The sequence below is a fragment of the Dinoponera quadriceps genome, unplaced genomic scaffold (genome assembly GCF_001313825.1).
Source record: "Dinoponera quadriceps isolate SergipeBrazil2010 unplaced genomic scaffold, ASM131382v1 scaffold754, whole genome shotgun sequence".
NCBI classification, from domain to species: domain Eukaryota; kingdom Metazoa; phylum Arthropoda; class Insecta; order Hymenoptera; family Formicidae; genus Dinoponera; species Dinoponera quadriceps.
Window position 1 is genome coordinate 163,141 of NW_014554896.1, and position 26,582 is coordinate 189,722.

Below are 26,582 nucleotides of genomic sequence, written 5' to 3' on the forward strand. Positions count from 1 at the left end.
ATTTTTATACAACTTTATGCTAGAGTAAATTAAGAAACATATTTTTCCCATCGGCTGAGACAAATTTAACCAGTTAACTGTGGAATTTAGTTTCAAAAGATCACCACAGGGTGCGGAATTAAAAACAAGCAACGACGTGTATACACGTCGAATGCAGGGCAAATGGTACTATTATACATTTTACGAAAAACGAGGAAGGATTACATTTTTATTCGTCAAGAAAACTAACAATTCGTTTCTCAATACGTTATTCTTACTAAAAGCTTGAAAATTGTCAAAAAATAATAAAATACAGAAACAAGAAAAATTGAAGATAGCAAGAATAAACAAGAAAAATATGAAAATAGTTTGCAAAATTTCAAGCTATCTATGTGTGATATGTTTCAAAGCACGGTACTACGCAAAGTGCGACTTCACAGGTCGTACACCAAAACCTTGTTTCCTTGCGTTTTCCATTTTTTGAGCAAACGGCACATCTTCGGAGAAGATTTGGTTTTGATGGAGTAGCCGGCAGAAAATACACAGCGGTCGCATTGGTAATATAAAGGGAACATACCACCAAATAATATTCTTATTACATTTTATTGAGATTTAGAGTTTTTATAGTGAGTGGTAATTTTTTATTTTACACGACGAGTATACACGTCAAACGCACCGCAGTAGAGATTTGGTTCGACGTGTATACACGTCGAACGCACTTAACTGGTTAAGAGGTAAAACTGTCGAGTTTTTTGTCCTGTTCGTGCTGTTTTAGTAATTGTAACAAATGAATACAAAAAATTCTTAAATATTTTTTTTACAGCACATATATATATACATATGTCTATATCATGAAAGTTTATATTTTTAAGAATTTTTATACATATGATCGATGATATCACATAGCTGAAATGTTTTTAAGCGTTTAACGTATCTGAATCATAACATTTTCACAGGAGAAAAAACTCATAATATATTCGTCTATGAAAAAAAAAACTTTTCTATATCTTCAATACTTATTTAAAAAACTCAAAAGAAGTGGAAGTGTTTGTTAAACGATAAAAAAAAATATGTACTTTTTTTTGTATTTTCGTTACTTCCAAATATGCCAAATTTTATAAATATTCGAGAGTATGACACTCGGTAGATGTTTCTTGCAATACAAAGTGTAAAAACAGAAATAAAGTAATGCTTAAACGGAATATATGCTGTTTGGTGGATACACTCAGCATTAAAACCTCTCGACGAATTCAAATAATTACGTACCAAGGTAAAAAAAAGAAAAATTTAATTTAATTTGAAATCTACTTGCAAATTGAAGATTTCTCAAAGCGGACTTAATAAAAAAAAGAACAAAAGCATCATATCTGTTATAGAATCTAAATATTTAAAAACTAAAACTTTAAAATGAAGGTGATATAAGTCCTTCCTGGATTAATGCGGCACGAAGTTCCAGTAATTCGACTTTATATTCTCCGGGCTCCGGACACTCCAAAATCTTGATCTTTGTGACATGGTGCACCAATTCCAACAATTTTTGCTTCACGGCGTCTAAATTGCTTTTACCGTTGGCAGGTATTAAATCTACAATAAACAATTCATATAAGTCTCGATAAGTAAAGAATTGTCGCACAAATCAAATGCTCCAAAACTAAATTTTGGCTTTTCCTTGTATCGGAAGCTTTATAAAATATATGCCGCGCGATCTAAACTATTGTTTTTTTCTCACTGTGAGACTTTTACTATCACAATGAAAAAACTGAAACAATACCCAATACAATGCAACGAATACTTACTGACAATTTCGCAGAGATTTGCTAATGCTTGTGGTTTAATGAAACTTTCGGGCATCAACCTCACGTTTTTGTGTTCCACTTCCTCCACATTCCCGTAATCTATGAAGCAAATCTCTGATGTGTTCTGCGATGCTCTCGGAACGAGACACAGCGCGCGATACCAACCTCCTTCATACAATGCCACACATAGTTCTTGCTTTCTGGGTATGTAGTATTCTGTTTTTTCGCAATATTCCTTCATCTGTGTATAAAATATTATCACGTATAACTACAAATAACACAATTACATTTTCGTTTAAATTTCTGTTTTTAATATATTCACCAATTCCGGCATCACTTCGGTAACGTGTTTTATCAAATCAATATCACAAGGACTCATAAATAAAAGATTTTCACTATACCCTTTATGCAGCACCCATACATCGACAATATCTCCTACTCTTCCCAAACTCGCTATTTCTATGTCGTTTAACATATAGCAAGTTTTATCTGCAACGGATATAGATAAAATAAAAGTAATTTTTCGCAAAAAACACTTTTTTCTTGTTTTTTCCAACGATTAAATGACTTGGTTTTTTTTTCTAACCTTAATTACTTACGAGTGATAAAAAGCAAAACTACCGAACATACAAATGGATGCTCGGAAAATAATGCGACAATTCCTTTTTTTCTTTTCTTATTCTCGCTCTTATTATAGAAATATATTTTGAGTGCTGCAAAGTTCTCGATGAAGCGATGCAGCAGGTAAGAAAGGCGCGTGCAAACCGTAAACGAGAGAAAAATTCGTCGCATCACTTTCCGGTCGCTTTCCTTCATTTCCACGATTACCTTCATGATCCTCTTTTTTCCAACCTGGTATCAGCAGCTGCTTTATCTTGTCGTTAATTCTTTCTCCGGTACTCGTTGTCAGGTATACACCATCCTTCACTGATTTGTTGTCGTACGTGCATGTGAGAAGTTCCTCTTTGCCTAACAAGATACGCAAGTAGGAGTCGACTTCTAAGGTCAAAGGCACATTTTGAGGAACGTCCTTCAACGTTAATTTCGCGGCGCAACTTCGTTGAATGGCCAAATCATCCGGTATCTCTTGCAGTTCTTTCACGTCGATATCATCAAAATTCCCATAATCAACATAAACTATTTTGGCTTTGTCTCCTTGAATTTCCGTGATCATTGCACGGTATTTGTTGCCGTCGTTATATGGTGCGATCACCATTTGCTCGGCATGTGGAGGCTTGGAAAGACGTGGTGCTAAAATGAAAAAATTAACGTGTCGTTGTTATTTTATCGTTAGCACCTATTGCTTAATCGATCACTTAAAATTGCCGACTACTCGCTGCAACCGTCTTTTTCTTTGATGACGTCAAAAGCGAGAAATAATACCGTCAAAACACGAGGGCATACGTTTAAATAAAAAGATATACCTACAAAACGACATTTGTAGTCAATTCAATATAATAGCAAAATACTCCGCTTCGTTCTAACAATCAATAAATAACCGTAAACCTAATAAAATAATAACTTTTTTTTATCTCTCTTTTCTTATGATTTTGTCACATTAATTTTATTATTTATTGATTGCTCGAGCAGAGAAAGAGAGAGAGAGAGAGAGAGAGTGTTCGGAGTATTTTATAAGTGTGCTAAATCGAGCACAAATGTCATTTTGTAAGTATATCTTTCTACTTGAACATATACCGCAAGAATTCTAGGCATGGATTTTCTTCTTGTTTCTGACGTTATAGGAGAAGATGGCTGTGGTGAGTACATAGAAGTTAATACACACCTGTTTGGGAACAATGAGCGACACGTTGTAGGATATTGTTGGCATATTCTACTTCCACTTTATCCATAGAGTGTACGAACATAGTGAAGTGATTTCGGTAATTTATGAGACATACCTGAAATATTTGCAGTCATTAAAAATGATGAGATCGATCTCAATTCATTTTGAAAGATGTAGATAATTTAACTGAAAAGCAGAGTCGAGCAAGTTAATATTTTTAACCAAGTTAAAAGTTGATCACTATAAATCAACTAAATTTACGTTAAATGTTACACAAATAAAATACTAATTCAATTAAGAGTTAAGTTAAAATTTAATTTTACTAAATTTAATTAAACTTTTAATTGATTAGAAAATTAATATCTAACCCTGATGAAAAGTTAACATAAAAATTAGTTTTCGTTAATTAAAATCACGCCTTCATTAACCTACTCCGTTCCTACATTTCTATATAGGAATACCAGAAATTTACTTATCTTCAAAAATTTTCTTTATAATAAAAGTAGATTCTGGTTTAAATCTTGTCATTGAAATATAGTTTAGATTTTTATCTTTCAGAAAATAATTTCACCTAGCAATTCATCACCTTTCCTGGCAATAAGTGGGAGTAAAAAATAACTTTACAAAACACACCTTTTTATTTCATTGCCACAGCTTTTTAATTAATTAAAAATAGTAAAAATTAAATAATAATGAGATATTGTTACCAAAAGTTCAAATCATCGATAATGATGATTCTCGTTATATAATTCGCCAGGTGCACGTCAAGTGTCACTTAAGGTAGATGTTCAGACTATTTTCGGGAAAACAACTGTTCGGAAAATTCTGATTTTAGATTTTTTGTGTACCAATTATCCTAAAAACTGTACTTGGATCTCATAGATCTCAATATTTTTTTGCAGCTCGGCTCAAAATAGATTAATTGCGAGCTAATTCCTGCAAAATGCAATCTTACCTTATCTCCGCTTTTTAATTCGGCTAAAGCGGGAACTGATCTTGTTGCAGGTACGGGGGCTGATTTTGGCACAGTAGGTGACCAGGGCTTTATCAAAGCTTCGATACTATTTATGACTTCATTATTATCATTATAAATTAGCAATTTTGCTTTAAAATTACCCTGATTTTTATTATATCTGTTTATGACAGCATTGATGATATATATATTCTCCTGAAAACATTCGACAGAAAATTAGAGTTGAACGATACTAATTATCAAGTACTATCACTATTATGACAGCACATCAAATGACGTAAGCATAGTCCAATCATATATGTGAGTAATATTATGTATAGTGGAAAGCATTTAAATATACATTTACCTGCAATTCAGTGTTCACTTCGCAGATTACCCCGAAAGTACAAATATTTAGCAACTCTTTGGGACACGGTACAATTTTAGTCACTGACACAGTTTTCGGCTGATCCACTACTATCATACGCAAATCAGGTGACAATGTCATTACGTATCCTCGACGCCATACGTTAGTATTAATTTCGCCGCAAACCAAATCTCCCACTTGAGGTCTGAAAAATCCAAAATTTACAATCAGGGATTGATTTTCATCCCAACATTCATCAACTGTTTCACAAAGAAGGCATATAAATTGTGACAAATACACGCGTATATCGAAGGAAGAAATGCAAAATGTACAATATGCTTACCTGTAGTTTGCAGCTTCTTTCATATTCGTGCATACTGCTGACAGGTCGTCCAAAACCTTAGTCATATTCTCTGTATGCTGATTAAGGACCAAAGATCCTAGGTAAACGTTCTTTTCCACACGACTCACGACTTCTATTCCACCCTCAACTTCTAGCTCAGGAACTGTGTGTTCAATTAGCAAATCATCGATAGCGTCGAGAAGGCTGGGTAGTTTGATCGATGGAAGTTTCCCAGTGTTCGGTGACGACGGACTCGGAGTTTCCCGCGGTGCTTTCGGTGTCGCATTATTCACATTATCAGATTGTCGCTCCACCTCCACCACCGTTGTCTTCTCAGCGTCCGTAGATAGCTTCTTAACAGAAATTTTATCACCTTGAAGCAAATTCTTATCATTCGCATTCGCGAAGATTTGAACGCGAATTTTTCTAGCGAATCTCGGAACCTTGGCAAGTTCCTGTATATCTCGAATTTCAGTGTGTTCCTCTAGCGTCTCATCCTTCCCGGAATCTATAAAATGTACTTTCACGGGATTCAGAGATACTACCATAGCCCTGTGCCAAGTAGTTTCGCAGAGCACACCGTAAACCTCATCGATCGTTGGTTGGACATTAGAGGAATTTTTCGCGACGTCTTGCAACTTCGTCGTCAGATCGTTACGCGCATTCGTATCCTCAACTTTGTGTACCCAATACTCATTATTATTCAACGGTATGATAATCTCTACATCTTTAAAATCTGTTTTCGACAAATACGTATCTTTCCGAAAATCTAAACCTTCATCCGTCGTGGGTATACTTACTCTTGGCCCTTGTTTGTTGGAGGTATCTCTATGGTTGTATGACGATCTTCTACCGTTCTGGAACGCATCTCTTTGCTGAAGATAACTTCTATCATCACGGTTAAATTTATCTCTTACATTGTCGTTTTCATTGGTTTCTCCGTCATGAGTGGTCTTGCCTGTAGCGTCATTTTTATAACCGCGATTGTAATAGCTTGGCCGAGTATGATTGGGTGGTAGCGAAAATTGACCGTTTTTCTTTGACTGATCAACACTTTCATTACTATTAAATCTGTACAAACGGTTAGATATTGGCTGAGTTCTGTTTGCCGCGTCTACCGCCGGTTGATCTGCTTTCTTCTGTGTAGGCACATTACTGTTAGCCTCGGGTTGAATACTAGAAGGCTTGTTAATAGGCACAGCGTCTTCATTAGTCTTGTTTGTCAAATTCCGTTGTGTATTTAAACCTATTGTTACCGGCGTATTAGGACGGCGCAACTTTACTTCATCGCTAGGTATGTTAATATGAGTGTTGACTAGCTTTGTGCTTTCATTCGTATTAACCTGCGCCGGTGAATTATCATCTACCAAAGCCCTGTGGGAGAAAAACGTTCTCTCACGACAAAATATACATATACACTATTTTTAAGAAAAGACCTGTGAATATAACTAACGAAATAGATAACGACAAATAGATATGTTTAAGGCTTCGAAGTAACCGGCTGAGAACTTCGCAGTGACGACACAGTTTAGAGCTACAAAAGAATGAATAAAGTGCGGTCCAGCAAGTGCTACGAATATTTCGAAGAGTTTCTCCTGTCTTTTGGATCCAAATAAAGGAAGAAAGAGAAGGAGAAACACTTTAGAAGGATTTGCAGCGCTTACTGGACCGCACTTATATGCACACACTGTAGTATGTTATAAGCATCTTAAAACTAGCATCACTGCTCCAAAACTTTAATATATCATACCTATTTTACAGAGATATTCCCATGCTATAAACAATTTCTGCATGTATATTTAAATAAAATTAAACACTAAAATTAAAAATAGAATATATTTACGGTATGCGTTCGCATTCAGCTTGATGTTGTGGCCAATGAATTACTTGACAGGCCTTACTGCAATAATAATACGTAAGACATTTTTCACAATGTTTTGTCGTTTTGGCAGAACAAACAATGCATATCTGTAATTCATTCTTAACTTTATCGTCCGAACATTCGTATGGTTCCTACAAAAAATAAACGGTATGATTTCTAAATATTTGTTTTTAGCTTGTTCTTATCTAACATAATAAGTCATTTTATCAGAATAATAGAAGTAGCCACGAATATATAAAATACTTCTTGTTCTATAATATACAAGGTAAGCAAAAAGTCTGAATACAACCGAATATCTCATGATCAAAACAATTTTGGAAAAAAATGTTTTAAATAAAAGTCATAGTTTAAAACAATAAAGTTAATCTTTACTTGACATAGACGCTTCCATTCAAGATCAAACTGATAAAATTAGCAAATAGACCTTTTTAAATTCTTTAACAATTTTTACTTGAAACATATTTTTTAATCATCATTTACGAGATATTCGACTGTATCCAGACTTTTTGCTCACTCTGTATATCTTGAAATATTTAAAAACACTGGCAATAACATACATGCTTATGAGGACAACAAATTATCAATTTTCGTACTAGTTTTCTATTGTAAATTATGACATACATTTTGTCGTCTTTTGTAGATCTTCGCAATGTACTCTTCAATTGTACGGTCTGGTTCTGGTATCTCATATTTTGTAAAACCTCGTCCAAGTGTAACATGTCTTCTACCATCTTCTGTGACTGTTATTAGACCTCTGAAATAAAAAGTCATGTAAAATACAGCCAGTATAATAGAAATCGTTATAATAGTACTTATGGGAAAACCTTGTCCATAATCTATTTGTGTTTGCATAAAGTTCATCACTTCTATACACACTGGATTCTGAAGATAAAGGAAAACGTTGAATTTTTTCTTTATCTTGTATTAGCCAATGTGATTTTACATTTGCTGGTGAAGCAAGATATCTAATTGTATTGCCACGACCTATACTGTATGATGTACTACAATAAAAAAAAAAATACATATGTATTAAGGAAAAGACATGCAAAAATTATATATTACATGCATAAAATATCTCCTAATAAAAAGCTAAAATATCAAAAAAGAAACCTAAAATATATAAGTTAAAGTTGAATGTTGTCTTTATTATATAACTATTACTTTAAAAGGAATTTAATAATAATGCCAATATTTACGGTTTCTTATCTGGTTTTTCTTCAATTTCTGAAATGCAAAGTCGTTGAAATTCATCGTTCAATGCAGACTTGTCTTTTGCAAATGCAACTTCCAAATATAATGGTTTTTTGTTGTGGAACTTTCTTATAGCATGTTCAGCCTCATGATATCTCTCATATGTGATATAAGCCCATGTAGCTTTATCACGATAGAACATTCTAATAATTTTGCCACATGAAGCAAAGATTTCTTTAATAGTAACCTTAAACATTATTCAATATTATTATAATGCATATATTAATAAACATAATACCCATATACACATATTATATAATAATAAACATAATATATACACATTATATAATAATAAACATAATATATACACATATCAATAAATATTTACAATCTACATATTTGAATCCAAATAATATATGATATATTAATTTCCAATATTACTAATAGTAATATCATATAAAGTTCACTGTGATATTATAAAATTAGCAGCTACAAAACCTTTCTTAAAATAATAATTAATTAAGATATCTCTAAAACATACCTCGTTGAATTCTTCTGGCAAATAATTCACATAGATCTTATATTCTCTGTCCATACTGTATTATTGTAAAATAAAGCATTATGGTTTAAGATTAATTTAGTGGTTTAAAATATTAAAACTGTATATAAGACAAGATTAACATATTAAGTTTGTTTTCTATTCCAATGTAGCGGAACTTAGTAAAGTAAGTAGAATATGAGTAAAAAGAATCGCACAATAGGTTGAATAATAAGCACCAAAAATATGCGAAAAAACCTCTTATCTGATCTACAAATTGCTATTTTGTTCTCACCTATCGTACTTGTAACCTGGATTTGAACTAATGTCATCAGAACCGTCGAACGTTGCCATGATGTTGTCTGATTTACTTTTCACACTTGCAAAGTATAGAAGAGACTCACGAAGTGCGAATTATCCTGCAACGCAAATTAATATTCTACTTTCTTCATATTACAAATACCAGAGAGTATGACGCGTGCCTTGTACAAAAACGAACGATGAAAGATATGTTGACTTGCGAAGCCAGTATTCTTGAGCGTAACTTGAGAGCGAATTTAAGTCGTGAACAATAGGACAAAGACACACAAGTGAAGACGGTTTTGGGAGACTGTAAGAAGACACCTGGCGTTCACGTAGTTGCGCAGTGAAAAAGATACCTGGAAAAGCAAATCAAGAAATTTCCCTCGGGACAGCCCGTGTTTTCAGAAAAAAATCTTGAAGTTTGATGGCTGAAAATAACACGAAACAACCATTATCGTGATGGAGCTCGAAAGATGAAATTTCGAGGACAAGCTCGAAAAAATGTCAGTACTCACGTGATGAGAGCTATTCATTTTTATTCACCGCATATAATATCACACACACCGCATGCATAAAACCGCGAGCTTCCTGCACGAGAAGTGACGAACGTAATGCCTTGTTTGCAATTTCAAATTTGTGACATCATCGAAATTGCACGCGCTAATGGCTGCGTTCAGCAGAGAGAGCAGCTTCTCAACTGTTGTCAATTCATCAATCTGATTGGTGTATATTTTTAAATTTAATCAAGATTAAGAGCATACACCAATCGAATTTTACAACAGTTGCAAAACTTTCTCTGCTGAACACAGTCAATTGGCCTGTTCTTTTTAGCTATACTGCTGAACTAGTGGAATAAATTGAAACGAGACAGAGTTTTGTTCGAGTTGCTTGCACTTTTGACACTTTTACACCTGACACCCGTTGCACATTGGCCTCTCTTTAAACAGAAGAACTATCATTGGATATCGCATTCGGAATGCACCGGCATTAGATGCAAAAGTGTCAAAAGTGTAAGCAATGTGAACAAACATAAGTATATCAAAGTATATGTTTTCTCACTTCAAGTTATTACCCCAGTTCAGCAGTGCGGCTAAAAAGAGCAGGTTAAATGTTTACAACCGTGGATAATGCAGGGTGCGTTCAAAAATCATACTCATGAGTAAAGTCACGTTCACTAACCAATCATGACAAAGAAATCTTTGCTTTTCCTTGATTGGTCAATTAGATATTGTTTTACCTGTCGAGTAGGATTTCTGAATGCATCCAAAATTGTCTGCTATTTTGACGCAGTTCGGAACGCAGCTAATAGTCTAAAGCCCGTATCAGACTACGGATTGGGGATTGAATTGAATCTGACTAATGGTCTGATACGGGCTTCTGCCCAGAGGACGCGGAAATGCTTGCCGTGCGGCAGGAAGAAACACGATAGCCAATAAACTTTCAGTTCTCGTGGAAGAACGGTATGCAGATTCCGCCGCGCGGCAAGCGTTGTTTAACTCAGTTTAATTCGAGCTTCGGTTCACGAGCGACACCCTGTATTTATTCTAAGCACTGAACCTAAACCGTACTGAACGCAGTCATTGGTCGATTACGTTGCAACAGTCGCGCCAACCTGCGACTCGACAGAAGCGAATACCGGACAAACGCGAAGAGAGATTCATTAGGAGAGATCATCGGCGTGTAAACACGGACGATCCAACAATCTCAAGTCTCATTTGCATGCTCGGTCGAACGCGCGAGAAGAGGAAGATCTTCGCGCGCACGCGTGACGACGACCGTCCGGCGAACGCACGTCCTTGAAATCAGACATCACACTGCGGCATTTCCGCGCGCGAAAGTGCACACACACACATTCACACACGTGTGCATGTGTAGACGCGCGGGCGCGCGCAAGGCAATAATATTAGAATGAAAATTCTCGCCAAGTTACATCGGGCAAAAAAGTGCAGCGCTCAGGGAACGGCGGCGCGCGATTGGTCGACGCGGAGCGACTGGCATGTTATTTCGCGATGTGTCATGTGACCCTTTCCTATTTATGCAAACATCACCGATACTTGGCCTCACGGTCTCGTGGCAAAACAATAACAAACAACACACACGTCGCTCCGCGCACGTCGCCTCCCGCAATTCTCACCATTGGCGATAGTGTTTCGTGGTATCGCGCACGCGACGAGTCCCGCGCATCAGTTCTCCGGGAATCGTCGGACGGACGGACGGACGGATCGACGCGGCGGAAAGTGAAACCCAATCTGATCGCGAGTCGAGAGCAATGTTGTCAGCCGCGGAAAATGCCCGCTGACGAAAGCCAGAGTCGCGGTACGTGCGTGCGTGCGAGACGCGCGTTGGACCAGTATGCGATTCGGCGCCGTTGCTCCGCGTGAAGAAGAAGCGCCGAGGAGGAACGGCTTCTCATTGTGAGACCCGAAAGGGATTTTCGGCCGGAGGAGAAGGAGGAGGAAGAAGAGCGAGACAGCGCGCGACTCGTCGGGCAAAACGCGCAGAGCCACTGAACGATTCGTGCCTTCGAGCACTTGTTCGTTCCTGCCTCGAAAGGCCGCGAACTCGCCAGCCAATCGATCGAGCGTACGCGGACGAGTCAAAATTGAGGCACAGAGGTATCGAACCTCGTGAGCGATACTCGACCCGCGTGCGTTTCGTCATCCCCTGCGTGCGTACGTACGTGTTTTTCTCTCTTTCTCTTTCCCACTCCCCGTCTGATCGAGCCGTCAGATTCGCGCGAATTTTCTCGCAGTAATAATAAACAACGCGCGCGGCGGGATTGATCGGTGGTCTCGACGATATCGCGGTGCAAATACATGAGCACGCACAACACAACACAGAATTACACACATGTATATTAATATCGCGAATTTAGGTTCGTTCGGCGCGAACGGCTTTCCGTCTGGCGAACTCTCACGTGTATCTTCCTTCTTGTAGAAAACTTGGTTTTTAGTATAGCGATTAGCGTGCCACATTGTCACTGTGTACCCCTGCTAATGGATGACTCCAAGTACAGCGGCTTCTCGCTGGACAGGTTCAACACCATGGATGGCATAGTGAAGCAGGAACCTGTCCAGGAGATGGGTGCGGCGTCGGCATCCGTGCCGATCCCTGGTGGGCACCGAGGCACGCGTGGAGTGTACGACCAATTCTCACCCTCGCCTCTGGCTGCTACTTCCGGCTGGACCATGAGGAACGACCACATGGAGACCTCCTTTAAGATGGATCCGGATCAACTGGACATCTCCTTTAGGATGGACGATGATGATATATTCCAAGTGGACAAGGCTGAACTCATCCAAGGTCCTACCTTGGCCGAATTGAACGCCAACGATGATACTCTGCTGGGAGATTTAAACTTTGACGACTTGCTGCTGCCAGAAGAAAGGGTACAACCGATCAAAGCGGAGGCTCCACCGTCCACTGGCTCTCTGTTTAGCAGTAGCGATGTAGGATTTGCACCCAGTAGTTTTCCCCAATCCGGATTAACTTTTCGTAGTAGTTGTCCCGCGTATGCGAATACGTATGGATTCAATTTAAATAGAGGTTCAAACGTCGTGGACAATGTGGAGGCTGTTAGTCCTACTGCGTTCCCTAGTCCAGGAACCAGCAATATTGCAGGTACATCTAGAGAAATAAGTATATTTTATTTCTTAATAATAATAAATTAAATTAATCACTTCTTAGTGCACAATGATGGATTATAAATATTCAATATATAATAATCATAATGGAAACTTCATGTTTCTGCAAATTAAAAAATAGATCTACAAGTTTTACTTATTACCTACGGCGAAAATCTATTGTTTATTTTTAATAATAGGATAATAATGTGCTAACACTGAGCCACAACCTATATCATCAGGTAGTTCAACAGCGAGTTCATCGACTTCCCCACATCCCGTGGCGCGGCCTATCGGGTCATCCACTTTACACGAGCTGCTCCTAAGAAGATGTGAAAATCCGTTCACTAGCCCAGTATCCAGTCAGCCGGATAATGTTTCCGTGACAGGCGGCAAACCCAAAGTCTCAAGACTCTCTATGTCTGCGCCCACGCAGACAATGGCTCTGGACCAGATCTGGTCTCACAGAGAACCACGACAACACCTTTTGAGTACCAGCAGTTTGGTAGAGGCAGGTTCAACAAGTAGTTTGAGCACAGGAGGTGCATTGAGTCCAGATCCACTTTGCCATCTTGACCCATTCAATCCCGATGAAGATTATGAAGACAGTGACGATGATAGCGACCATTATGACGATTACAGCAGCGACAATGGTATTTACATATTTTCACATGTCATGTGTGTCTTGATATCTTCAAAGAAGAAAGCTCTATTTTCTTTCTTTGAGTTCTAACTGAGACGTACAGTTGGAAAATAATTTCTTCATCTCCGCTTCTTGTATGTCAAATACATCTTGTGGCTTGAAGTAAGAGTTAACTTACAGCTTTACTTGCAATTTAATTATAGCTTTAATTGCAATAACAGTATTATACGATACAGTTAATTGTTAAATTATTACAACGATTGCTCATTCACCAGATTCAGGTGGAAGTGACGGTGAAGAGCCGAGTAACAACAGAACGGGTACTGCAGAATTGGGAAGGGATAATAGGCACAATAAGAAAGAGAGATTTTTCTGGCAGTATAACGTTCAAGCGAAGGGACCAAAGGGGCAACGACTGATCGCTAGAGCACGTTTAGAAGACCCGCATGTCTTGAACGAAGCAACTGATCCGGTATTTAGTCCACATTGTGCTCTCAGAGGAATTAAACATAGCGGGAAAGCACGAAAAGGCGATGGAAACGATCTTACGCCGAATCCTCGCAAGCTTCATAACATTGGGAGGGAGTTGGACAAACTCACGCGCATTATAAATGACATGACGCCTGTTTCAGAATTACCATTCTTAGCAAGACCGAAAACCCGCAAAGAAAAGAATAAATTAGCTTCGCGGGCGTGTCGCTTAAAGAAAAAGGCTCAACATGAGGCTAATAAGATCAAGCTGCACGGACTTGAACAAGAGCACAGTTGAGTACTTTCGCGTATATTTTGCTTAGCTTTTTCGTTGCGGCTTGTACGTCCGGTTCTGTTGTTAAAGACGTGTATAAGTGGATGCGAAACAATGAAAAAGTGGCAAATAATAGTGAAAGAATTAATTAATAGGATATTTCATAGATGTATAGTCGTATTAAAGAACTGGGATGATTTTGTTTTTTTAGAACGCCTTATTCAAGGCATATCGCAAGTGAAAAACATGCTTTCTGTAAAAGCCACCGAACCTCTTAATCCTGAGAGTCAGGAGGAGCTCACACGACAAGTGGAAAAGTGTTGCAAGCTGGCTACTAGTGAGTACTTCACTTTATTTTTTTCCTCGTTATAAAAGATATTGAGTCCATCTCCCGCTCACTTTTATCGATAGAAATGCCTTAAATGTGGCTTCTCAGCTAATCTCAGGTAGTTCCATTTTTAGAGGCACTTTTATCGGTAAAAATAAGTTTAGAGTATGAACCATTATCGCCTATATTTGTTATCGTTTTTCCGTATTTTCTCGCATAACTGAGAGATGTTCAAAACAGAACACTTTGTTCCGTTGAATATTCTAATCTACATGTAAAATACATATGAATATAATAACATAACCGATCGGGAGACAATTGTATGCGTGAATTTTGATTACAGAAATACGAATAGCGAATCACTCGACAGATTTCGTGAACAGGGTGTTGGATAAAGTTAGAGCCGGTGTCCATGATGGTGGACTCGAGGATATTTAACTTTACGGAGAAACCTTTTCTTTATGAGCGTGTATATAACAAAATAAAAAAAAATGTCTATATGTATGGACACATACATAGGGTAATGCTTTATCTGTAAGTTTATCGTTATCTGAATGCTGAAAGCAGACCTATGGTTAAGTTAATCTTAACTTGTTGGTTAATGTATAATCAACTGATATCCTCGCGTAACGTTGTTTCAGAAGAGACGAAACCTTGATTTATGCTTTCATTTAACTGGACCCGCGTGTCGTCAGGTTATTCTTTCTCTCTATTTAATAAAAATGGCTGCATTTTTATGCTCGGTACTGTGTACATACATTGGTGAAATTGTACATAACAATTTTCATACATCACGATAGTTTTCAGTAACGTTCCTTTTTGTGTATGATTCGTGTACGATTTCTAATTATTTTTTGTATTTTTTTTTTTTTTTTTTTTTTTTTTTTTTTTTTTTTTNTTAATGATAATATACTGATATATATTTCTTTTACTTTTGGGGCAACTTGACGCGATTACACATTATTACGAAATTGCAAGGAAAGTAAGTGCCGCGTGTCATTTAACTATTATAACGGACTATTAGATACCAGTATCTATTATCGATTAACGATGCACACGATTTCGATTTTAACTAACGATAAAAGTAAAATCAACGAAGCTTTCTCTCTCGAGAACGGTCGCAAAAATTGCTGTGCGCGCGAATGTGGTTACATTGCATTTCTCTCCCTCGTGATTATTCATTGCACATTAACATAGATTTTGACAGAGATCAAGGTTTCGAAAGTGCTGATTACATGCGATAATATCAATTCACATTGATGTTTCTTTTTCTTTTTAATATTCCGACGATGAAGTAGTTTTTAAACGTATTAGTAAAAACAAAAATCTAGAAACGTGCATAGTTGCACTTAGCGACGAGCTTTGAATCATGTAGTTGTTTGCTGTTTGCTGACTCGATCTACCTCAGAACGAAACGCTGTACCTACTTATATGTATATATATATATTTGAATTGAAGAACGAACGGAAAGATCGCGAGCGTGGTGTGACGATTGTTACTGCTTTAGAAAATTTTAGACGGGAGGACGAATGTAGCTGTAACATGTTACGTCTGTGTGTCGTCCATATATTTAAAACGATCATAAGCCACGGTTAAGTAATTATATTTTGCTAATTACTAATATATAAATATATATAAATATATATATATATATATATATATATTAAATATGCAAGATGTTAATCTACATATTATATTCGTACTAATATTTTTTTAATCGATTTTTGTATGTAAAGTTGCAGGTTACAGTTAATGTGGAGGAAGTGGAAGATAGTCGTGTAAATTATACATACATGTATCTTCACATATAGGCAACCACACACACACACATACATGTATTAAACATATACAGAGTGAACCACGCAACGTGATCAGTTTAATTCATTCTGTTGTTAGTGGGCCGTTTGAAAAATTTTTTTTTTAGTATAACATAGTTCAAGGTGAGCTTTAAAATCACCCTAAAGTTCACCTTGAACCGTATTATATTATAAAAAAATTTTCAAGCGGTCCACTAACAACAGAATAAACTAAGTTAATCACGTTGTGTGATTCACCCTGTATGAATGAATATATACATGTATTAAACATATATGTGTATATGTGTGTGTGTGTGTGTGTATATATGAATATACAGATATGGTATAATCCTTATCAAATCGTTATGCAGTCTAATTTATTGTTACGCGGAATGAACCGCAAGTTTGATTTACCGTATGTAACATTTGGATAAATAGTCAACGATGTAATAGCAATGTTAGCACAAGACGTCATTCCGATACCGTAATCACGAGTGAGCAGTGAAGTGTTGCGTGTAATCAGAATTCTTTCTCCGAATGTGTAATACTATATGTTTGTACGAAGCGGCGCTTCGTTATTTCGACGATTCGAACTCCGGCACTTTTACGATGACATGTGCGTTCGCTCGTATGCTCAGCGTTTGGATTACGAATCCACCATCGATTCAGTGGAAATTGGCGCTCTCTTACGTGATTTCCTGCATTGTGTTGATTAAAACAACCGCTTTGAAAGTCACAGGTCGTATGTGCGAACGCATTCCCCGAATTGATTACGCTATAGTCGAATTAATTAATAAAAACAGCAACGGAGTGTGATAAGCGATGATATCTCGTCATGATGTAAGACCGATTGGAGAAATTGTCATTTTTATTCTAATAAAAAAGAAGTAGAGTAGCGCATAAGGCTTTTAGATATACGATCTGAAAATTAAAGCGAGTTAGAGAGAGAGAGAGAGAGAGAGAGAGCTTGAAATGCGCTGGTGTATTTGCGATAAACTGCCTCGACGGTAGTATAAAAAGACTCTACAATGTACGAAAGTTATGACAGACCTTTCGCTCGGATTTCATCTTCGGTGTTTACGAGTTTGATGTAATAAGATACGCGCGGTCGCATGTATAAATCCTCGTTCTTGGAAAGTTCAAAGGCAAAGGTCGAAATTGTAAGGTTCACCCTGGCTGGAAATAGGAAGTAATAATTCGCTAATGCTCTCACGGTGAACTGTCGTCGGAATCCTGCGGTCTCGTCAATGATGACTTATCAATGTGATTGATACAGTAAGACATTTTATGTTATAAACAGTCCACCCACATTTTTATATTACTTCAACGAGATGAATATGTTAAACAGTAATGTGTTAACAAGATGTGAGTAGGTTAATTTAACATATTTGTGCATATTTTAACATATTCTCCTTATTAAAGTAACAGAAAAATTTCGGCAGACCGTTTGTGATACAGAACTTTTTACCGTGCAGTGCGTTGGACGGAAGGTTGACGAATTATCAGTTATTAAAAATTGTTATCCACCTGTGATAAGCGGTCCTCTCGTCGCAACGAATACGCGTTCTAAGGAGAACTAAGGAGACGACGTACCTACGAGGATTCCGACGTCTAATCTCGTAACATCGAATTAGACATGTTGACAAGGTGAGAAGCCCGCGAGAAACGAAAACGCTTCTAACCTGCGATGTTGTGTAGTTCCGTATAAGGATCGGAAAATAAAACAGATCCATACCAAGCGTATGATCCATTGTCCGCTTAGTCTCGCAGGAAGTAGCTTCAAAGCTGAACGACTAATAAACAGTAATCTGAAATTATAATTTTGTAAATTGCTGCACTAATGGGATATATATATATAAGCAACGCTGAGTAGTTCCGTGTCACTTTGTAAGTTAAGATCGTGACCTTGTCTTCTTGAAGTAAGCGGCATTTCTGATGTTGGACGAGTTGTCTGTTGAAAAACAAAAAGAAAAGAGATATACGTATAAATGGCGAAAGCGGGTTTCTATCGGATGAGTAATCGTTGCTTCACGGGTGATTATATAAGGAATTTATGTATATTTGTGTATGTAAATTGTACATATAAATTTCTTATATAATGAAGGATATATATATGTGGAACTCCGATCGCCTCCAGAGATCTCATACGAAAATACGGCGTTGTTTGTATTGAGAATCATCAATCATGTCCGGTCGATCGCGCTCATTCAATCAGCATGACTCGACGTGGCGTGACGTTGCGTTGGGTCGTTCGATTTCCGCATATTTCCCTGTTTATAGATGCGTAACGCGATGTTGGATGTTACGCAAACTTCTTTTATCCTGAGGAATTCTCCCGATTTTTCATTTTCCACGAAACTAAATTCGAATTTGCGAGTATGTTTAGGTTTACAGAAATATTTCGTGGGGATTATTTATAATTTCTATGAGTGCGAATCTACATACTCTTTCACCCCGTTAAGCGAAACCTTGATATATATTTTCAACTTTTGTAACAGTGGCATAGGAATCACGTGAGATTGTCTAAGAAGCGCCACATTTAAGGCTTTTATCGATAAAAATAAGCCGAGAGAAAAAGAATATGAGCCATTATCAGTAGTGATAATACCTTCCTCCGGAGAATTAACATTCTTCATTCAAAGAGTTAGTCATTCACGATAATGAAATTATTATTATGTGATAACACTATCAAAAAAGTATCACATCTGTAAGTTCGCGTAAAAATTTCGCAGCACGGAATAGAACCGGCACTACAGCGCATTACCTGCTGGGAAGGTACATTTACGTTTTATGACTACAGATGGCGCATCGCATACTGAACCGTGTTCCCGGCATATTTGAGTAGTGTCGTTGCACGGGATATGTGTTGGAACGCGACTTTGATGAAATATCAACCTCGGAAGAAAAAAAGGTGTTTATAGCTGGAGACGGTTTTTCTTCTTCTTTTCTATTAAGGCAACTTTCATCAAAGTCTGGTGAAGATAATCGACGATTTAAAATTGCTGTCAGTCAGATATTACTTCCGATACAACATAAATATTCAAAATACACATCCTAGAGACATCCCAGAGATATCAAGCTTCTCTGGGATGTCTCTTTTGAACACTTCTATTGTATGAACTGTTCTATTTTGGTCGCTCTCCAGCAAAAAACTAGTCTGATTATATCATCATTTGTCCTTATTTCGCATTTGGTAAAGAAAAGGATAATAAATAATACAACTGGACTTGTGTTTTTAGATGGAAAGCAAACTTTTGCAAAACACAGATAGAAATTGTGAATTTGTCCATTATTGTTGAAGGTCAAGTTACAGAACTGAAATTGAGGGTTAGCACCTTTACTCAGCCTTATTATTCACCGATTAGCTTAATCGGATTTTAATGAAAGTCACTTGGAAATATTATTCACTAGGCTCGACTGAAAACCTATCGAGACTTTACTGTAACGCGTGCGCGGAAAGCGTGCCATCTAGCGACACAGTGTCCGAGTAACACCGTACTGAGCGAATATATCCGAACAGTGTCGTTCCGCGGAAGAGATGGTTCTTATTTCCGCGAGTAGCCGCCAAGTCCGCGTCGCATGACGATTCCGCACGGGACGAATGAACGTTTGCATGCTGCAGTTATGCGCTTCCATTGTGAAAACATAAGTGTTTTATGGTGATAATATGTCAAAACCAAACATAAGGAAGATAACGGCTGACCCTACGAAATGTAATACAGACTCTCGACGGCCGAGTGTGTTTGAGAGGTTGGGCACGAAACCAGCGACCGCCACCGCAGCCACAGCCCCTCAGAATACATCGGATTATTGTAGAAACTGGGCGCTCAACGGCAGTTGTTCGTACGGAAAGAGTTGCAAGTGAGTTCTGGTCGACTGATGCGGCACGAACGTTTTCCAAAATTTCGAATAAGAGCATTGACAGTTCCAATAGTACTTGTTCATGGTTTTACTGTTTCCCTGCCAAGTAGTTCCGCGTTTTCAGTATGAAAAAAATTCCGAAGCTGTACAAGTGTTTCTAAAGTAATTCACTTCGCCAGCTCTGTACTTTGTAAACGTCATGCCAGCTTTACAGATATTAAATGAAAGTACTTATATTCTACTTATTGCTGAGTATCGAGCAAGAATGATTTTTCATTTCTTTTCTTTGTTAATTAGATACGCAAACACACACACACTAATAAGCCCATCCAAACGTGCTAAGAAGGATAATGCAATCGCAAGTACAGCTGGGGTGAGTTAAAATACATGGTGGATGGCTGAGTGAAAATCAAAGAATTCTCAATGTCCTCTGTATTACAGCTTATTGAGGATCCTTTCAAACGGCTCACATCGAAGATCGTGAAGAAGGCGTCGCACAGCCCGGACTTAAATATAGAAGAGTGGAATCAGACAGATCTCGAATACGAGGACGAAAAAGTATTGGAGAGACGGCGACAACTGTTACAACGGGAATTGGAGCTACAAATGAAGAAGGACAAGGAGGTACATGGCAAAGAAAAAGTGAGGCAAAAGAAGAAAGCAATGAGCACCTCCTCCAGTTCACGCACCTCTAGTACATCCAGCAGTAGCAGCAGCTCCAGCAGCGAAGACTCGTCCTCCACTTCGACGTCGGATTCGCGAAAGAAAGTCAAGAAAATCAAAACCAAGCGACATCATAGCGTCTCCACCGATTACGACGAGGATAAGGAGAGAAAAAGAAAGTAGGTGGATATAATTTAAATGTTTCATTACATTGCTCTGATACTTAGAGCACACCGATTTTACGACTAATCCGATATTGAAGATAATGATTTCGTGTTAAGTGCAATTTTATTTAATTAAGACAGGTATTTATCGTAACAAATTTATAAAAGTTGCATTTTGTGCCGCATTACATAATTTTTTGTTAGTGACTTTTGAAAAGAAAATTTTTAAATTTTATGTAATATAAAATATTTATTTTTTAGTACAGTCCTTACAGTTTCTTTCAAAATTTTCCACATTTAATCATCAAAACTCAAACGATTCTTAATTTGATTTTACTTATAAATTTTCATGAATGGAAAATATGAAGAACTTTGCACAATAAATACATATTCATTTGCAAGATGCATTTGAAAATACTTTCATGTTACTTGAAATTTTGAACAAATTGCTCGGAAAAATCATTGAATTCTCAGGTAATTTTTTGGTCGAGATTTGAGTAGAAACCCTGATATTTCACCGCTCTACATTTGTGCGAATTCACAGGTTGAAGCTGAAGAGATTGGGCGCGAAGAACGAGAAAACCGTGAGCAAGAAGAAGCGCAAGCTCGAGAGCGGTTCCGCGAAGAAGGACCCCGCCGCGCGGTCGATCAAGAAGTATGGCTCGTCTTCCTCCGTGTCCAGGAAGCATTCCGCCTCGCTGCGCGCCAGGTCGCCCGCGATGCAGCAAGGCTCCGTCGCGTCCACGACGACCGTGGTGTTGGGCTCGTCGGTGTCGGTGGCGCACCACACGTCATCCTCGTCGTCCAACAAGAACCGGGAGAGGAACCGTAGTGAGTCGCCCAAGACGTTGAAGAACGCCCGGGAGATGGACAAGGAGGATGGCAGCAGGCACTACAAGAAGATGCGCGACGAGTGCCTGTCCAAGGACGAGTGCCTGTCCAAGGACACGACGGCCAAGTGCAAGTCGACCTTCGACAAAGTGGCGAAGGAGCAGCAGGAGAAGAGCCGCACGATCGATGAGAAGCAGCAGCTCAAGTCGGACGACGGTCGGCTGAGGTCCAAGTGCAAGGATAACGTCCGCTCGCGCACCCCGCCGCCGTCCAACAAGCACGCGAAGGAGAGCGCGTCGAAGAGCCGGCGCAGCCGCACGCCGGACAAGTCCTCGCGACCGAGAGGACGCGACCTCACCCCGGCGAAGAACCCCGAGAAGCAGGCCGGCGGCTCGTCGTCGGCTCGCGCGAGGGACGCGGAGAAGAAAGATTCGCACAACAAGCGGGACAAGAGCAAGGAACGGGAGGAGTCGCGGAAGAGCGAGCAGCCGAACGCCGGCAAGCAGCAGGCGAAGCAGGCGGCGCCGAGCGACGACGGCTACCGCAGGAACGCGAGCAAGGACTTGGACGAGAAGACGCAGAAGAGCCGCGAACGTCGCGAGAAGGAGACCAGGGAGGAGCCACGCGGCGGCCACTCGACGAGGCTGGCTCGCGACAAGGACGAGTCGCAGGAGCGCTGTCGGGAGCGGCAGCGAGACCGCGACCGGGAGCGGGATCGCGAAAGGGATCGGGAGAGGGATCGCGAGCGGGAGCGCGACCGAGAGCGCGACCGAGACCGGGAGAAGTCTATGAAGTCGCGGGAGAGGGACGTGCCGGTCATGTCGTCCACGTTGAGCTTGTCGGCGGACAAGAACTCGCGCTACGGCAGGAGCGTGAAGGACCGGCCGCTGAGCAAGGACGTGCCGCGCGAGCGCAGGAGCGAACGGGAGCGCTCGGAGACGAAGGCTCTCGCCGAACGAGAGAGGAGCTCGACGCAGCGTCTCGACGGCAGGTGGAGTATCGCATCTTTCCTTCTATTTTTACATTCGTCAAAGCGGCCCGATTGTTTTGATTGAAAAACTAATTTCACTCTAAATTCAAGAAACACGATTCCTGTCTGTGTGACGCAGGTACGAACGGGGAGGGGTCGTGGAGAAGGACGCTCCGGGGCGCAAGTCGAGCGTGAACTCGCCGAGGGATCGTTTCCCGCGGGAGTCGTCCCTGGACCGGGCGTCTCTGCACGACAAAGGCGCGGCATCGTCGAGCGGTGTCCAATCGACGGCTACGGTGCCGCCGGCTTCGTCGGCCGCGACAACCGGCGCGTCGTCCCGGGATCATCTGCTGGACATGGTGGACGGCGGTCACTACGACAGCAGGCACCGGCGGTTCGGCGTGAGATATGAGCGCGGCCACGCGTCCGAACGGAAGGATCGGATCGAGCGTGTGCCGAGCAAGATCGACCGGGTAGTGGATCGTCGGGACGCCGGCAGTCCGCGGCGCGCCGTAGACGTGGAGCGAGGCTTCAACCGGAACTACGTAGGTAGGATGTCGGAGCACTGGGACGAGCAGGAGGAGCCGTCGTCCGCCCACGTGGAGTACCGGGATCACATTCATGAGGAGGACAGGAGGAAGACCGTGGACGGCAGGCGGTACGAGAGCCCCTTCGAGGAGAGGCGCGTCGCCCGCGACGAGAGGGCCCGTGAATCCAGGTACGTCATCCAGACCACGGAGCGAGCGACCTTCGACGACCACCGTCATCATCACCATCATCATCGGCATCCTCTCTACGCCGGCGACAAACTGAGAAGCGCCGGCACCGGCGTCAGGTAGTTATCGAAATGTGACCGATCTTGTTGGATCGAGCGAAAATTATTGCCTGCGTTCGAGTGCCTCGTTTAAAGCGAATCTCAAGTGAGAACTGTTAATATCTGAGAAGCAGTTTACTAGTTTGCACGTGTTGATTTTTTATTACAGTTAAGGAAAACATTGAATAAATTCAAGGATATTTGTACTTTTTTGCTAATTAGAGACGAAGGCGTCTCCAACGACGACTGGGAAGCTCACCATCGTGACGTGGAGCACGGTCGGGAGCGGGGTTACCCGACGACGGTAGAATGGGACGAGAGGGAATGGCGTACGAGAGCGTTGTGGGAAGGTAGGGACAGTCTTCCCCGCTCGGAGATACACGATGACGAGTGGAATTCCCGATACGAAGGTGCCATCGCCGATTGGAAATCCAACGATACACGAAAGTGGGATAATCAGAATGTACATGTGCGATCGCATTACAGAAACGAGCGGTCGAAAGACTTGGAACTCGGGGAGACCACGCAACATGGGTAATGAACGACAGCATAGTCTTTATCATCGTATTCTTTATCGTTCGAACAGTTTATCGTACAAATTTCATGTTATCGAATCGAATTGTGAAATCTATCAGGTTTACTTGTAAGTAGACGACATCGTATGTATGACACTGGTATCAAGAGCGACATAGTTTTGTTAGAGGAAAGATGTGTTAATTAATCCAAATATAGATACATAAATTACCGTTTCATCTTCTTTCAGTAAAAGGCGATCGTACAATCCTCCCGAAACAAGAGAGGAGCCAGCCATTCACCCCTCCGCCAAGCAGGCCGCGATCTATGGCAGCATGAAGGAGGAACCCATCAACAAGAAGTTGATGGAACTTGCCGAGGGTAAGCTGAGCACGACCAGAGAAAAATCCACGGACAGTTTCCCGAAGAAGAACTCGCAGAAGGAGAAGCCCGAGATGAAGGAACCCGTAGTGACGGAACCCAAGCGCGCCATCGCCGACGAGTCCCTGCAAACTCTTCACACCGAGAGCGACCTGAGCGACATCAGTGACGATCCCGATGATATATTAGACATGGAGGAAGACAGCGCGGTATGCGTACCAAGTCTATCTTTGTTTGCAAATGGATTTTCACACGTTTTCCGAATTCTCTCGGCAGGATGTAGAGGCTGGTAAAACCAGGACGAGCAAAAAAGCGCCAGACGCTGCGCACGTGCAGTCGACCGCGCAGGAGCTAGCTCAGCTGTCGCCGAAAGAATCCGTGGAGGAAGCCATTTTCAGCGCGAAATCCAAGGATAACGCTGATACGGTGTCATTGAGGTAAAACGCGCGAATTATGTAAAATAAAACATTTCACCTTGATCTGAGCTGCACGCGATATCGTTCACAGCAGATTGGCGGCAGAAATTTAATTTTTTAACCGAATAACTAGTTATCCACCCACTTCTGCTTCTTACAAGATTAATCCCCGACAAGCCTGTGCATCATTATTCGCATTTCAAATGTACTTCAAATGTTATACACGATCATCATGTATCAGGAATATGGAGGACGACAATATGGAGACGATGGACTTCGAGGAGATTTCCGACGGCGAGTTAGAGGAAGACATCAAGACGAGCGGCAAAGGTTTGGGCGACGCTTTGGGCGTCGACTGGGAGAGTCTCGTGAAAGAGACGCAAGCGAGGAGAACGGTTGCGTCCACTCAGGATTCCGCGGAAAATCGCTGGCAATGCAAAGCTATTTTCTACCGGATCGGTGTGTCGAAGAAGTACGCGGGCGAGGATTTCGTAAAGAAGCTTCTGAAGAAATACGAGAAGAACGGTGAGTGTTTTGTCAATTGAAAGTGCGATGAGCCAGCTCTCGCACAAGCGACGCATTCTCTCCCTTCGTTTCTCCACAGATCACAGAGAGTGTCTGCTTGATAATATCGCGCTGATGCACACGGCATTCGCGCGGAATCGGCTGCTGCAAGATTTAGGCAACGGCGCGATGCATTCTGTGGACGATTCATTGTACAGGTGAGTCGAGTTAAATCAAGCTTTACAGATCAATCTTATGCATTATATTCAAACTTGAGTATTAACTAGTTAAAAGCTAAGTTAAAAAGTAAGTCACTTTTCAACTTTGTATTTACATCAGCTCCGTAATGCTTGTTTCTACTATTATAGTAGTATTTAAATCTAATCGACGATTATCCGAATGATTATCCGGCCAATTATCTGAACTGATCAATGTGATTGGCCAATTCTGTTGAGTTAATCATCGATTAGATTGAAATCATGATGGCAGACATAGATATAACCAAGGAGAGAGGACTAACGTTTCTAGTTGCAGCGATAGACTATTTTTAATCTTATAGGAGAATATAAATGTTTAACGTGTTATATCTTTCTACAAAATTAATAACTTTCAACTAGCTAACGCAATCTTACTCTAATGCAAGCAAGTTTTATAGATCGCTGACTTTCAACTAAAAGAAATTAATTTCCAACTTTGATTATACATTATTATAGAATTTTGCATGTTAATGTATCTAAGATACTTTTGCACCTATATTCGGTCGAATTCTGTTGCAGAAACAACACCGCGGGTTACGACGAGGACGTGGATTACGATTGGGAAACATTGAAGCCGAGTAACACTTTGTACGAGGAGGCGAAGTGTTTATTACAGCAAGTTGTATAAAGAAATAACAGAATTTAAATATATTATAACATCGTCGTGATCCCTTTATACCTTTTTTTATATTGATCGCACAAGCAAAGTATACATACACATGTACCGTCTTCTACGTTAATGTATCTCATGCTGTGTAATAGATCTTATCACGGTCTTCGTATCGTATCTAATCGACTGTTCAATTCAATTATTGATCTATCAGTCAAATGTAAAAATATCCAATCACACGCGTGTACGCACGCGATAATATATATAATCGTTTAATCGTAATTCGCATCACAGAATATTTACATCATATCGAACAAGAGTCTCCGATA

The 26,582-nt window shown here is 40.1% G+C and overlaps 3 protein-coding genes across 8 annotated transcripts; 2 read left to right on the top strand and 1 right to left on the bottom strand.

The window, feature by feature from the left end:
- Positions 1 to 563: 563 nt before the first annotated feature.
- LOC106742425 lies at positions 564 to 9,756 on the bottom strand. Of its 3 annotated transcripts, none has more exons than XM_014615350.1 (17): positions 9,650 to 9,756; positions 9,491 to 9,562; positions 9,127 to 9,250; positions 8,835 to 8,889; positions 8,299 to 8,540; positions 7,927 to 8,103; positions 7,724 to 7,856; positions 7,064 to 7,233; positions 6,021 to 6,594; positions 5,221 to 5,570; positions 4,878 to 5,082; positions 4,514 to 4,726; positions 3,559 to 3,673; positions 2,604 to 3,026; positions 2,098 to 2,264; positions 1,776 to 2,016; positions 564 to 1,563 (listed from the first exon to the last, which is right to left on the bottom strand). In XM_014615350.1, exons 3-17 carry the CDS (start codon positions 9,183 to 9,185, stop codon positions 1,382 to 1,384), a joined length of 3,306 nt encoding a protein of 1,101 aa, XP_014470836.1. In that variant the 5' UTR covers positions 9,186 to 9,250; positions 9,491 to 9,562; positions 9,650 to 9,756; the 3' UTR covers positions 564 to 1,381. The 3 variants fall into 3 exon arrangements, with proteins under 3 accessions (XP_014470836.1, XP_014470835.1, XP_014470837.1); XM_014615349.1 differs by having other exon boundaries at positions 5,221 to 5,573; positions 9,314 to 9,562; XM_014615351.1 differs by lacking the exons at positions 7,927 to 8,103; positions 8,299 to 8,540; positions 8,835 to 8,889 and having other exon boundaries at positions 5,221 to 5,573.
- A 1,195-nt stretch (positions 9,757 to 10,951) lies between these two features.
- On the top strand, positions 10,952 to 19,218 carry LOC106742424 (protein CREBRF homolog). Of its 4 annotated transcripts, none has more exons than XM_014615344.1 (6): positions 10,952 to 11,810; positions 12,072 to 12,755; positions 13,000 to 13,410; positions 13,676 to 14,164; positions 14,357 to 14,482; positions 14,817 to 19,218. In XM_014615344.1, the coding sequence occupies exons 2-6, from the start codon at positions 12,131 to 12,133 to the stop codon at positions 14,909 to 14,911; spliced, it is 1,746 nt and encodes a 581-aa protein (XP_014470830.1). In that variant the 5' UTR covers positions 10,952 to 11,810; positions 12,072 to 12,130; the 3' UTR covers positions 14,912 to 19,218. The 4 variants fall into 4 exon arrangements, with proteins under 4 accessions (XP_014470830.1, XP_014470832.1, XP_014470833.1 ...); XM_014615346.1 differs by having other exon boundaries at positions 10,952 to 11,806; XM_014615347.1 differs by having other exon boundaries at positions 10,954 to 11,810; positions 12,169 to 12,755.
- Positions 19,219 to 19,494: 276 nt separating this feature from the next.
- LOC106742411 (zinc finger CCCH domain-containing protein 13-like) lies at positions 19,495 to 26,311 on the top strand. Its single transcript, XM_014615324.1, has 11 exons — positions 19,495 to 20,130; positions 20,428 to 20,503; positions 20,572 to 20,972; positions 21,502 to 22,779; positions 22,898 to 23,593; positions 23,795 to 24,106; positions 24,336 to 24,675; positions 24,743 to 24,903; positions 25,124 to 25,407; positions 25,487 to 25,604; positions 26,163 to 26,311. Exons 1-11 carry the CDS (start codon positions 19,937 to 19,939, stop codon positions 26,269 to 26,271), a joined length of 3,969 nt encoding a protein of 1,322 aa, XP_014470810.1. The 5' UTR covers positions 19,495 to 19,936; the 3' UTR covers positions 26,272 to 26,311.
- Positions 26,312 to 26,582: the final 271 nt, after the last annotated feature.